Below are 14,768 nucleotides of genomic sequence, written 5' to 3'. Positions count from 1 at the left end.
TGTTTTTATGGATCTCTCACAGTCTCTGTATGAGAGACTCGAACGATAAAATTGTTAATTCAGAGATTCGAGTCTCTCACAGAGAGACTGAATGAATAAAACTGAAAAATTGAGAGACTCGAGTCTCTCGTAGAAAGACTGGGATCTCTGAAATATGTTAAACTTAGAAAATTTTAACCATGTCTATCGAGACACCACTTATTGAGAGATTCGAGCCTCTCGTTCAGAGAGTGCATACGAAATGAGGATCTCTCTATGAGCGACTCGAGCCTCTTGTTTGGAGTCTTTGACAGTCCTCTCAGCGACACCAGAGAGACTCGATGAGAGACGGAGACTCGAGACTCTGAGAGACTGAACATTTTTATCTCTGGTAGCTGTGGTTAATTTTTTTTATTGTCATAATTTTTGTATATTTTCGCACTACTAATAAGTAACGTTATTTGACTTAAAAGCGATTTGTTTGGTATAAGTAGTAAAAATCATTGAACCAAAACATAATTTAGTTTAAACATAAACTTATTTATAAACATACTTAATAAACACAGTGGCTTTTTCAAGTGGAAAAAGTAAGAATGATTATTAAGTCAATAAATTATTTTGTAACTTAAAATGAAGTTACAAAAATTGAAAACTCCGTACATTTAATAAAATTATTTGTATTGCATATGTATGTAAATGTGTATTAATTCAGTTAGTAAAATGACTTAAGCGTCCGTACTTGCTAGGTTTAAAAGCGAATTAGCTTGCTAAAGTTGAATTAACAATTTATTAAAAATACATTTCAGTATAATGGGGGAGCAGGTCGACGATTCTATTTATAATAATAACGTAGTAAATATGATGCTGGTATAATATTATATGGAAACGTGACAACACTGCAACTGGGCCCCTTGTTCAACTATATAGCTGTGTGGGCGTTTTGCGAGTCGATATAAAATTTCATACTAGCGCTTGCGCCGAATAAAAAAACTACCATTTTTGCAGGACAAAATTGTCAGTTTTTATACACTCGCTCGCCTTAATACAACCGAAAATAAACTCGGTGAATGATACGTGTTTCTGATTTGTCTGTGATTAAAAAAGTCGGGAAAATGATCAACCAGTGTGTGAATAAGGATATCGAAAAGAAGCTTTACTACTCGGAAATGTTCAGGGTGCCTCCAATTCTTCTTGATTCTGTACCAGATAGTATTTTGAGTATGACTTTTTCATCTATCTAATTGTAAATTAAACTTACAACTTTCTTAATCACTATAATCATATTCTCATTGAGATATAGATAAAATACCTTTTGAAAGCATAAGAATTACCTACCTGCTTAAATATCTTTTAGCCTTTTAATTTCAAACTTTTTACGCATGTTATTCTGTCTCGTGATTGGTTGAAATTGTACCAACTTATTTAAACATAAGTATAACTTACAAATGTATAATAATGATACAAAGCAACAAATTATAAAGATAAGCGTCTGGGTTCTATAAAAAATTACGCACAATCGGTCTAATCACCGAAGTAATTTTTCACAGAAAAAGTTTTATGTTATATTTACTAAAGTTTTGTCGAAATAATAAGTTCCACAAATATAATTTCTACGCCATAAACCCTTATTAGTAGGTACACATTCAATTGTTTGATCTTGATTTTATCCTTCGAAGTCCTTCGCGAAGACGTAAAGTTCGAAATTGATCTAATGACATGTCGTCTTAAAATTTTCGCTACAGAATTACGAACATTACAACTTGAAAGTTCGAACGTTTATTAGTCGTAAACCTAGAAGTACTTCCAACAATAAAGTTGATAATATATGTACTAAAANCATGACCCAAATGACTTTATTATTAGCAAAGTTAGAAGCAATTGAAATGTGATGGTATAATGATGAGGAAGTCAATAAAGTACGACTCCTTCTGAGACATGAAGGGCTCGTTAGGGGAATGTTAAAAGCAAAAACAAGACCAAAGGGGCGCAGAAAAATATCAATAGTAAGCAAGTAGAGAGCTAAGGATGTGGTATATCAATAATGACTGACTGACTGATGATGAGGAATCAAACAGATGATTGCATAAATATTTCATTTCAAAAGGGGTATTAAAAGACTTTTTAAACAAATAAAATTAACTAGCATAAATTGCATGTTAGTATCTTTATTTTCATATCGGCAGACATACCTATATTGTATTTTACAAATGGATCAGTTAATGTATGAAAAATTTCTACGTAGAAAACTCTAAAAGGAATACAGATCTAGGCATATTGTATTCCTTTCACGAATCGTAAACAATTTTGACACTTATATTCTTAAAAAAATTAAAGGAAATTTACATTTCATTTCCTTTTACTAGATAAATGTGTAACATATCGGCTATTTAATTAATTGAGTTTTAGTTTTCTTTAGTTTTATTTTTCGAATACACTTAGAAAAATGCAAAATATAGTTTCAAATAGATGCTATAAAATTCAGTACAATTTAAGAAAGCTAATTTGTAATTTTCGATTTAATCTTTATTTTTTTCCCTTCTGATGTGATATCTATTTTATAATTTATTAATTAATTGATTTTTTAAGAAACCATCTATAAATTACGTTATACAAATTTTATGATTTTTTAACCACCCCCTCAAGCCCGTCCTTATCCCCGTCCGACGTTAAGACATAAACCTTATAAATATAGATCGAGTTAGTAATATTTTTAAGATTTTTGTTTACATATAAATTTCGCGTTTTAATATTTTAGATTTTGACATGCATTTGAATCCCCCCCTCGCACAATGTCACATTTCGTTGATCCGCCCTCCCCTTAACGTGTGACGTAATTTGTGGATGGTCCCTAATTAGTATCGATCAACTAACCACGACGTAGATCGAATTTGAAATGTGTCCCTTCAAATTTTTCAAAAATACGAAATTTTATTTCCGAAAAATCCCCTAAGTGTACTTAGCGTAGTAATTTGCTGATGTAACAATGCTGATTGTGTTTATGTGGCGCTGTGGGTACAGACGTTTCGGCACAAAGTGCGCCGGTTGCGACCTGGGTATTCCCCCGACGCAGGTGGTCCGCAGGGCTCAGGACAACGTCTACCACTTGCAATGTTTCGCTTGCGCCATGTGTGCTCGTCAACTTAACACCGGAGACGAATTTTATCTAATGGAAGACCGGAAACTCGTCTGCAAACCTGACTACGAAACAGCAAAAAGTAAAGGTAAAATAGTTACCACCAAAAATCAAAAAAATACCATACGATTTACCAAAATTTCGATGGTAACTTGTGATTCGAATTGTAATTTTTTAATAGCCTAGACAATTTTGTTGTTTGTTATTGTATGTTTTATTTGTTGATTTAGCTGCGGAATGTATGGACGGAGATCAACCTAACAAAAGGCCTCGTACGACAATAACTGCCAAACAATTAGAAACTTTAAAAAATGCTTACAATAATAGTCCGAAGCCAGCAAGGCACGTAAGGGAGCAACTAAGCCAAGACACGGGCTTAGATATGCGAGTCGTCCAAGTGTGGTTTCAAAATAGGTGAGTTCGTCTCGTAAAGTTTAATTTTCCGAAATACGAATGACAAATGATCTTTTAAACGTAATTGTTATGGTTGTAATGATCCATAATACTCTAAAGATAGAATGTTTCAAGATGGAGTATTTAAATATTTAACTAAACGTTAGCAATAAATAGATAATTGTTAAGCTTGGTAAAAGCTTCTTTTATTTTCATAAGGGTTGTTTGTGTTTCTTTCAAAGGAGAGCAAAAGAAAAACGACTGAAAAAGGATGCAGGTAGAACGAGATGGAGTCAATACTTTAGGTCAATGAAAGGGGGTTCATCACCACGCCATGACAAACTGTTAGATAAAGATGAATTGAAAGTAGATCTTGATAGTTTTAGTCATCATGGTAAGTTTATTACTGTAGACGTCCACACAAAATAGTAAATGTTAATTTTTTATTGATCTCTAATTAGACTTAAGCGACGACAGTTATGGGACTGTGGTTAATATGAGTATGGATCAGGATACCTCTTCGCCTCACAGTGGTGTCGGTCGTCCTCATCCGTTCCTTCACGGGTCCACTTCGCCGTCTTATCTTCCGGGTCACACTCCACCACAAGGCCACGACCACTTCCCTTATTCGGATCAACTGTCTGTTTACGCTCCTCTTGGTAAGAGAAAGTCATCAACCATTTTTCTTAAACGATTCGATGGACTTATTGTTACAGGCCAAGGTCCTCCACCAGGAATTGGGATTCCTCACGGCATTCCCGCAAACGGTGATACAGATATTAGTAACGATAGCAGTCCCCGGGGATACCCTGACTTCCCTCCAAGTCCCGACTCGTGGTTGGGTGAACCGTCCAGCGCACATTACTGACCCAGCCATACCAAAATTCCCATCAATCATCATCCAAACCATTCTCGATGACACCGCTTTATTTATACTAACAATAATAACAATTTAAATCAGCACACGCATTATACCGCACAACAGTTGCGTCTTTTGGTTTCTAACACTTCAACGACGCCTCCGTTTGGATTAATTGGATAAATATCCAAATTGCCCGTAACACTTGAATGAAGATTTTACAAGGACCATTTTCAGTCGCTAGTGCAACCCAATTTTCTTTACTTTCTACCGGACTCATAGCTACTTTTTCAATTCTGTGCAAGGATTTGTTCGTTCTTGACGTTTCCGAAGGCATGTTCAAAAAGAAATGCCTAAATAAAGACCATTATGCCTTAACATTGATATAAAAATGCGGGGATAATTCGAAAGATTGAGTATTTGGATATCAGAAGTATAGCATCATTAATACTCGAGTCAAAAAATTGTGACTCATTTTGTCCTCATTTGATCTCAATAGAATTTTTAGAGATATTTCAAACTACAAGACTCAAAAGTCTCATTTTATCCGCGGTTTTCCCGTATCAGGACAAAATGAGACTTTTGAGGAGTAAAGATTATTTAGGAAACCTCATTTTGTCTTCAAAAAGTCTCATTCTTTTCTTGTTGAGGTTAAATTGAGGACTATTGCCATAGGATTGCAGACATTGAGAATAAAATGAGACTTTTTAGAATCCAATGTGATGAGTCTTATGAAAACTTATTGAGGTATCTGAGATTAAAAACGTCTAAATGAGGAAAAAATGAGTCTAAATAGTTCATTTGAGGATAAAATGAGTCCCAATTTTTCGACTCGGGTATTACCTACAAATTAATCTAAAATTTTGGAACCTGAACAAGCTGAGAAATTAATCCCACAAGTCCCGTTTTTGGAAACACTTTGTCTTTCAAAATTGTTCCAGCTTTTCAAATTCAGAGAATCATAAATTCAATCGTCAAAAATTAGCAAATCTTAGTAAGGAATTAACAGGAAGAAGTAGTCATATTTTTTTTTTTTTAACAATGATACTTAATTCCTTTCACCATACGATGTATAAAAGTGATGTAAAATAGTGACTATTGCTGTATATAAAGGAATGTAAGTATGCGTGAATGCGTATGTATGAATTTTGAAAATGATATGGTTGTATACAGTTAATTCTAGTCAACGTGGATCTAAAGGATTATTATTATTGTGTCAGTATGAAAAATGAGAATATTCTAGTCTTAAGAATATTGTTTTATTAATACATATGTCTTCAAATATATTTGTTGCGTAAGAAATTACTATTAATTATTTTGAAACGTGTGCCTTTTTGGTACACAATGCTGATATCAGGTAGGTAATAGTTCTCTACATAATCCAGATTACATGACCCAAATGACTTTATTATTAGCAAAGTTAGAAGCAATTGAAATGTGATGGTATAATGATGAGGAAGTCAATAAAGTACGACTCCTTCTGAGACATGAAGGGCTCGTTAGGGGAATGTTAAAAGCAAAAACAAGACCAAAGGGGCGCAGAAAAATATCAATAGTAAGCAAGTAGAGAGCTAAGGATGTGGTATATCAATAATGACTGACTGACTGATGATGAGGAATCAAACAGATGATTGCATAAATATTTCATTTCAAAAGGGGTATTAAAAGACTTTTTAAACAAATAAAATTAACTAGCATAAATTGCATGTTAGTATCTTTATTTTCATATCGGCAGACATACCTATATTGTATTTTACAAATGGATCAGTTAATGTATGAAAAATTTCTACGTAGAAAACTCTAAAAGGAATACAGATCAAAATACGTATACTACTGTTGGATACTGTTCATTAAAACTAAAGTAGCTATTGGCATACACTTTTACTAACATTTAAAGTTCGGTGGTGGTAACTCCCCAATATTGCTGCATTCTATCAAGGTCCACAGAATCGGCTAAACCTCTTTCGTGCATGACGGCAAAGTCGTATTCTAAATTGTAAGGCATTAGTCTTTGCAAGCTTCCGAAATATGCGGCATGCGGTCCCCCGATCAATTTTTTGTCTTGGTATAACTTAGACGTGGATTTGGACAATAGAGGATTATACGATCTCGAACTCCCAAATTGTTTCGACAAGAAGGACATGCCCGAATTCGTGCCGGCTTCCGCTAAGTGGGGACTGCTCCTAGAAATGGGCAGTAGTTTCGACGGAAATGCGCGAGACTTGGACGCACCCTTCCCCAAACTATTTAATTCCTTATCAAACAACATCTGAGTATTCTGCTCTAGCATATATTCCCAACATTTAAATTGTTCTTCGGACAAAGCAGAATCGGAATCGTCTTTGTTTTTATCCTCATCTTTTCTACTTCTAACAGCTTTTGCTACACCCCTGTAACTTCTCCTTTCTCCTGAGGACGAACCTTTTGCCGACTTGATATCGTTATGTCTTTGGAACTGTTGAACGAAAAATTTTGCCGACGAATTACAGTCACTGCAGGCTTGATCGCTTTGACCGCTGGGAGATGATCGATCTTCGTTGGTGATTATAGGGGGTGGAAGGGGAATTTTCTCTAAACAAGTCGTACACGCGTTGCTCAACGCTTCGCAACAACAGCCTGGCTGACACGTGCTGGCCGTAGAAAATCCACTTTCGCTTTGATATTTGTTCTTCCTTATTGTTTGCCTCAACTCTCGCATTAGGATGTCCACGTCTGAATTGACAAGATTGAATTTCACGACGATGATACTCAAATTCTCTTCGGCGCCGTAACTTTGAGCCAAATCTTGTAGTCGTTTTGCCGCTAGAATTACATTCTGTTGGTAACTTACTTCTTTGATAGCAGTTTCGGGACTTATCACATCCCACAGGTTTTTATTAGCAATTATCATGTATTCGTCGCTTTCTTCCAGGTTTATGTCGGTAACTTCCGGGTCCGGAATGAGATTGTGAAGGTGATTGTGACCAAGTTGAGCTCTTCTAATCTGCTTTTGGGGCAAAATCTGCACGGGGCCCGACTGTTTTCCTAGAACTACCCTAATTTCACCGACACTAGCTATTTTCATCGTGTACCTTTTTATTCCGCCAATTAGAAGGTTTTCGTTGGTTCCTTTTTCTTTATATACATGTACCAAAATAGCATTCATGCCATTTTTATGACCTTTATCCCTCAAGACCTTATGCGTCGATAGAATCGTATATTTCATGTAATCGTTGGCGGTTTCTTTTATCGTTCTCTCTTCCAAAAGGATCCTTGGAACGATCTTATCCACGTGGATGGGTATTTCGGTGTAATTTTCAGCATCAAAGATCCCAAAAAGTCCCTCGGTATTGCAAAACGCGGGCAGACGTACCTGGGACACGTAAAGTTTTTGTTTACTCCCGGAAGTTTCTGAAAAACCAACGCTCCAGTTGGATTGAGTTAAGTCTGCCTCGCAGAATGAGGAAGGCGTCAAGGGAAGTGTGGTCCGATTCTTCCCGGAAACGTCCACCAAACTCATGGGTCTTTGAGTTCTGTAGGTGTTGAACTGTTGTGAGTCCACGTGGAGCTTCGTGTTGCATGACAAATCTAGGAACTTTAAATTGGAAGGAATGAGAGTTGTCAGGTCGATTTTGTCCAAATGATTGTGCGCCAAGTCGAGAACTCTCAGGTTATTGAGCGTCGACAGCTTAGGACACGATTGCAACAGATTCGAATGAAGCCTTAAGATTGCCAAATGTTGAAGACGACCGATGTCGTCGGGAAGTCGGACTATTCGATTACCGGATATTACAATTTCCTCGATTTCCGTCCAGATTGCCGGAAAATTGTCAGGCATCGACGTTAAGTTGTTATAGGCGACATGGAAAACTTTCAAGTTCCTCAAATGCGAGCACAGGCGTTCGAATGTTCTATCGCATAAACAATTCGCCGTTAAAAACAATTTCTCGATGTATAGGACTTCATCGGTTGTGGGTAGTTCGTAAAGTCTGTTATTGGAAACGTTTAATACTTTTAACCGATTGAAACAGGTGAAAAGATTTTCCGGAAGAATCGACAGGTTGTTGTTCTGTAGGAAGAGCTCGTTTATTGGCATTTTTCTTTGTATTGTTGGAAGACTGTACAGCTGATTGTAGGCCAATTGAATTGTTGACAACTGAGACATTTCGTTGCAAAAAATATGATCGGGCAAGGACTTGAGATTGTTATTACTTGCGAATAATGATCTTAAATCACGACAGTTTAAAATCCATTCGGGTAATGCGTCCAAATTATTGTAAGAAATGTCTAAATGTTTTAGCCCATATGGGGGATGAACCACTGTCAGTGTTTGGAGCCCTTAACAAAACACAATTTACAGTTTACAATTATTAACCAATAAAAACGCATTTAAAATTTAACAAGTAATTGAGTATACGACCAACCAACTACAAATAACTCATTTAAATCGAAAATACTCACTGTTATTGCCTGCCAATATTGAAATTAAAGTCCTTCCGTGAAGCATTAATTGTACAATGGAATTTTTTGAACAGTGTAGAACTTTCAGATTTTCTACAGCACTCAAATCTAAAATTTCTATACTGTTTTCACTCACATCGAGCTCCGTTAAATTCTAAAAATAATACTGGATTACATTTAAAACTGAAAATTCAAGTAATTTTTATACTTACTCCATAATTTCCTAATATAATGTTTCCTTTTAGTCTGTTACCTCGCAAGTTTAAGCTAGTAATAGTTTTTGTTTTCTCGGAATTATCGGTTAATTTGTCAATACCCTTTAAAAAAACAAAAAAACAAATATCAAATATTAGATATTATTACATTCGGCTTAACAGAAAGTTATAGGAATTACTTTATAATTTTGTGACTTGAAAATAATATAATATATTAGATTAGTTACCTAAAACTAAAAGTCGTTATTTTCGAATGTCTGTATAATTTATTATTTAGGTGCTTATTAAAAATATCTTTAATATTTTAAAAACTGCTTTCCTTTGCTTATTGAATTTTGAAAAAATCTACTTTGTGTCTGCGAAATGTTTATTACTTCCCGAAGAGACTTCAATGATAGGTTAAGCGACGAACCCGACTTTTAACGCCTTATTTTCTTGCATTATTCATAGCTATATCATCAACGATTCAATAACTGTCAGTAAAAGGCTTTCTTCTATAAATCAAATTTTGAAAACAAACCTTCGAAGTGGTCTGTATTCTGTCGAAACTGCCAGACGCGGATCGCGATTTCGATCTTTTTGGATTTCATCAGCGCGTCGCAGGCATCTCCGACAGAACACAGACCAACTATTACCTGCTGTTTTAACAGTGAGTTTCAGAAAATACTACAAACGGCACAGTGAACGCCATCTGCAGCACGATGCTACATTTTAGGATTACAGATAGCGTTCACTGTGCCGTTTTTAGTATTTTCTGAAACCTTCGTTTATTGATATTGATTGCAAAAAACTGCAAAGTACACGTCACTTTCCGAAAAGACTCCAACAGTAGGTCAAGCGACGAACCCGACGTTTTGTGAATTACATTATTCGTTGCTCAATTAATACTGCCACCATATTAAATTATATTGGCAACTAATTTGACAAATAAGAAGCGCTATTATTTAATTGTATACGATTCCGTTAAATAATTATTGCAAATATTTTTTATTTTTTTTTTATTTTGATATATTAATAGGTACAACAAACATTTTGTTTCTCACCGTTAGAACAAATGATCTCATTTCTATAAATTTATCAGGAGGTAGGGCTAATCTGTTGTGTGCCACCCTCAGGACTCTTAGCAACTTCAAATCCCATATAGTTGGTGGTAGAATACTAAGAACATTGTGATCCAGGAAAAGTTCTTCTAGACTTTAATGAAAAGGCAGTAATGAGTAGCAGTATATTCATTAGGTAACATCATGTAACGGATATTAACATTTGGGTTAGATCGGAAAGATTACGACTAGCTTAAAACAATCGCTAATAAACAACGGAAGATTAAACGCATTGGTGAAAGTTCTAGAAAATTATCTTTATTATTATGCTATACGTGCATGGTAACTTTTAATTTTATTTCAAAACTGGTCTTCTTCTACTGTAAAGACGAATGAGGGAGTATACAGGGTGACCCAAGAAGTTTGCAATATACCCATTGCGGCCAAACTGTAAGTTTAATCGAAAAAGATTTTAAACAAAACTTGTTCTTTAGTTTAATAAAGGAGCGTCTGTTTTATCCAAATTTGATTTCCTATACACAGTTTTCAACAATAGAAAAAATAAGGTTTCCTTTAAATGACAGCCATAAGAAGTATGTCTCCAATCGAAAAAATTATTGTAAAACGTTCTTCAGAAAAAAATGCGGCGATATTCAAATGTTTTTCGAAACAATTGATCAAAAAAGTTCGTATTATTCTCATTGCAGCTAAATTGAAAGTTTAATCACAAAAATTTTCAAACAAAACTTGTTCCCTATTTTACTACTTTATTGTCTGTATTATCCATATTTGTTTTCCTATACAGAGTCTTCAAAAATAGAAAAAATAAGTTTCGTTTAAATAGCAGCCATGTGAAATAGGCAAAAGTTCTTCAGTATGCAAAAATATGGGGCTATGCAAAAAAATCGAGCATTTAAAATAGAAAAAGGAAAATAATAGTATATTTTACATTTGAATTACCAAATCAGAATAAATTAAAACACTTTTAGCAAGCAATTTTTCTATGTAATAGGTACTTGAAAATCATCGGAAAATTCATGAGAATGTACCAATAATTAGAAATGGGATTAAAAGTTTTGGCCAAAAAAAATTCACAAAAACATAATAGATATAAAAAAATAGGTATCAGCTAAATTTGTAATCACCACCCTACATAGCACATTTGGCAATAAATGACCTTTTGTATTCCTATTTACTTAATTTATTGCACTGGTAATTACAATATTACAAATCTTAAAAAGATCAGTTTCATTTTATTATCTATATTTAGGTTTGTGTATGATTAATATCATTCAGTATACACATTTTTCTGTCTGATAATCTTTGATTGACTCAATGAATCAATAAAATTATTTATTAAAAAAAATAGTCCTAGTAGTAGTTTTAATCGATAATAATTACTCATCAATTGATCGTAAAATCGAAAGGTAAATATTTAAGCATTCAAAATTTTTTGACAGCGAATTTTCCGGCTGATAACCGGATGTCTCAGAGGTACCCTAAAGGAAGACATGGCCCTCCTGTTGGTACCTACACACTATTACCTTGCGTGCTCCCGTTAGCGGTGACAATTGTAAGATACTACCGTCATATTCGTGAAAACTTCTCGTGACAATAACGAATGTCAGTGACTGTAACAAATTTTCCGAATTTCAGCCAATTTGTTCGCACAAACAGTAACCACACAGCACTTGTTTCTATCTCGGTCAGTCAACAACCACTTGTTCGCGTATAAAGAATCCCATGTACTTAACGTAGCACGTGGATCTGTACCGTCTTCTTTTTTTTTTTACTTCTTCGTTCATTCTAATCGGATGATGACGATACAGCGTCTTGGATGAGCAAGGAACCGTAACAGGAACAAACGGAAACGGTTGCACCGACACAAGCCGCGTATTATTATCGTAGACACGTTATTCTTTTTCCGATTTCTCAATATCTTTATATTTAAAGGACTACATGCGAAAATTTTTTTATGTCTAGATTTGGAGGCCTAATACTATCTCAGAAACGAATGAAAATAAAACAAAATTAATAAACGTTATGTCGTAATCAATAGAGCCAATTAACCAATTCCTAGTTTAAAACTATGCTTCAAACAGGGGCGAATCCAGATACAATTATTGTGAGAAGGTGGAATTAACTTTTTCCTAAATGCAGGTTCGGGAATAGGTTCTCCATTAGGTTGCGTTACAAAATTGAGTCATTTGATTTGGCTTTATCCTCAAAATGAATGTTAAAATCGTCAACTTGTCGCAATTTATTTTATTTTCTTACTGAATAATATTTTAATTAGATTTTAATCATTATCAATTTATATTTTACAATAGGATGAATACTTTCAGCACAATTTATGAAAGTTTCATTGCAATTTATATTAACTATTGAATCAATATCAAGTTGATCCTTTAATCCTTAAATCCAATATGCTATTAGTTACTATAATCTATTATGATCTACATATATAATTTAATAATATGCATTACACATCATCACACCTTCATAGCGATTAAGATAATACTTTTTTATCTCAATATCTCAAAAATTTTTGGGAAAAACGTAAGAATTCTACGTTATTATTAATATATAAATAAATGGTTTTCATATATTGAAGAAGCATCGAATATCAGCAAGGTTTTTGGTGTTACAAAATATATTTTCTTAAATATTACGGTATTACTTACTTGATCAAGCAATTTATTTCTGGTGGTAAAGTTAGTAACCAGTTGTTGGAAAGGTCCAGTCTGACCAAAGAAGTAATTTTAAGAATGCTAGTCGGAAATATTTGCATATTGTTATGTCGCAATGTAAGAATTTGTAAATCCATGAGAGTCCTTAAGGAAGAATCAGGAATATTAACGTCCTCAAAAAAATAATCACAGTCTGCCAATTTATCACAAATACCGTCCAGATTTAAACACATTTTATCCTTTTTTGGGCTCTCCGTTTGTCGTGGAGAAGTGAAAACAACCTATAATTTATGAACTATTCTTGAAAACAAAAGGTACAAAACCGATCTGAGTGATAATAATTGTACTTTTTTCACAAAAGAAAACAATTTTTTTGAAACCATTACGAAAAACAGAACAAAAATAAATAATGACTAAATGTGTTGGAAAAAACAGAAGAATAACAACACATTTCGTTCATCAATAGTTATTGATTGGGATATCAAAACAAAATCGAACAGATGAGTCTATAACTTCATCTAACTCCATATTAGGCAGAATAATAGATAACTAGTTTATTCTGCTTTATGCCAGAAAGCACCGAGATGACAAATAAAAATTTCGACTCAAAAGAAAATGAACAAAAAAATGAAACTCATGTATTTAGTTATGTAATTACTGTATGTGACACGGTACATATTTTTATAAAACAATTTTTACGTGAAGCCTCAAAAACAAATGTGAAAAAAGCACTAATATACAAGTACTATTATTTATTTCCAATAAAAATCCCTAATAAAATTAAATGTACCTCTTCGACGTTTTCCAATGAGTCCATTTCTATGCCATCGGATCCAATTGATGTGAAATTAGATCTTAGAAATGCTGAGGAACGAGCTGGTTTTTTTGGTGGAATATTTAAAAACATTTTTACCGAATATCTCACAACTGTTTCAATTTCTTAGTTAAATGTCTAACTATTGAACTTAACTAACAGGTTGTTAATGATTTCATCCAATTTTTCATTTCACTCAACTGGTTGTTGACGATTTTCATTTTATTTTTGTACATTTTTGGCTTTTCAGTATATCTGGGTTATTATGCAAATTTTTAAAACTGTAACATGGACGAATATTTGTACACTTGGTTCTAAAGTTAGGACTGTCTTTCACAAACTAAACAAGAACGACATTATCGGAGGCAAAAAGCGTAGGGAACTTAGGTAATTTTGTCGCGAATGTATTCTAGGTGTAACAATAACCGTGACAAAACGGCAGAAAAGAGAAGTCAATTCTACTTCGGATCACGCCAAGTCCTCAGTTAAACATCGTCAAAATTCTGATCACGTCGCAATTCGGTCTCTAAATTTATACAAGTTTTTTCTTTATCCCGTAGGTATTCGTCGTCTTCTTGCTGTATATATTTTCCGTGTAACAACTACGACACCTGCATAGGTAATTATCAGAAACCTACAGTTATTAACAAAAAAAAAACAAAAGCAAAGTCAGTAGGGATTACACCAGGGGCGGCCAACCTACGACCCACCGCTTTGTCTATTCGCCATTTTCGGTACTGTACCGATTACTAAGAAATTATTTGCCGGCACAGTACCGGTGACTAAAAAACTATTTGCCGGTACTGTACGGGTAACTAAGAAACTATCTTCAGGTACGGTACCGGTGACTAAGAAATTTTTGCCAGTACAGTACCGGTGACTAAAAACTATTTGCCGGTACTGTACGGGTGACTAAAAAGCTATTTACCGGTACTGTACGGGTGACTAAGAAACTATTTACCGGTACTGTACTGGTGACTAAGGAACTATTTGTTGGTATAGTGACGATTATTAAGAAATTATTTGCCGGTACAGTACCGGTGACTAAGAAACTATTTACTGGTATAGTGCCGATTACTAAGAAACTACTTGCCGGTACAGTACCGGTGACTAAGAAATTATTTGCCTTTATAGTGCTGATGACTAAGAAACTATTTGCCGGTACTGTACGGGTGGCTAAAAAGCTATTTACCGGTACTGTACTG

General features: G+C 34.4%; 2 protein-coding genes across 3 annotated transcripts; one reads left to right on the top strand and one right to left on the bottom strand.

Moving 5' to 3' along the window:
- Positions 1-2,592: 2,592 nt before the first annotated feature.
- On the top strand, positions 2,593-4,909 carry LOC108740088 (LIM/homeobox protein Lhx3). Of its 2 annotated transcripts, none has more exons than XM_025973733.1 (5): positions 2,593-3,200; positions 3,343-3,526; positions 3,751-3,899; positions 3,967-4,164; positions 4,222-4,909. In XM_025973733.1, exons 1-5 carry the CDS (start codon positions 2,963-2,965, stop codon positions 4,371-4,373), a joined length of 921 nt encoding a protein of 306 aa, XP_025829518.1. In that variant the 5' UTR covers positions 2,593-2,962; the 3' UTR covers positions 4,374-4,909. The 2 variants fall into 2 exon arrangements, with proteins under 2 accessions (XP_025829518.1, XP_025829517.1); XM_025973732.1 differs by having other exon boundaries at positions 2,597-3,200; positions 3,748-3,899.
- Positions 4,910-5,388: 479 nt separating this feature from the next.
- Positions 5,389-13,995, bottom strand: LOC108740089 (protein phosphatase PHLPP-like protein). The gene is made up of 6 exons (XM_025973729.1): positions 13,540-13,995; positions 12,744-13,030; positions 10,063-10,213; positions 9,017-9,121; positions 8,805-8,958; positions 5,389-8,681 (listed from the first exon to the last, which is right to left on the bottom strand). The coding sequence occupies exons 1-6, from the start codon at positions 13,654-13,656 to the stop codon at positions 6,256-6,258; spliced, it is 3,240 nt and encodes a 1,079-aa protein (XP_025829514.1). The 5' UTR covers positions 13,657-13,995; the 3' UTR covers positions 5,389-6,255.
- Between the last annotated feature and the right edge of the window lie 773 nt (positions 13,996-14,768).

The sequence above is a fragment of the Agrilus planipennis genome, unplaced genomic scaffold, assembly GCF_000699045.2.
Source record: "Agrilus planipennis isolate EAB-ADULT unplaced genomic scaffold, Apla_2.0 scaffold55, whole genome shotgun sequence".
Taxonomy (NCBI): Eukaryota; Metazoa; Arthropoda; class Insecta; order Coleoptera; family Buprestidae; genus Agrilus; species Agrilus planipennis.
The sequence above is the reverse complement of the archived record's forward strand: the minus strand, read 5'-3'. Positions and strand labels throughout refer to the sequence as shown.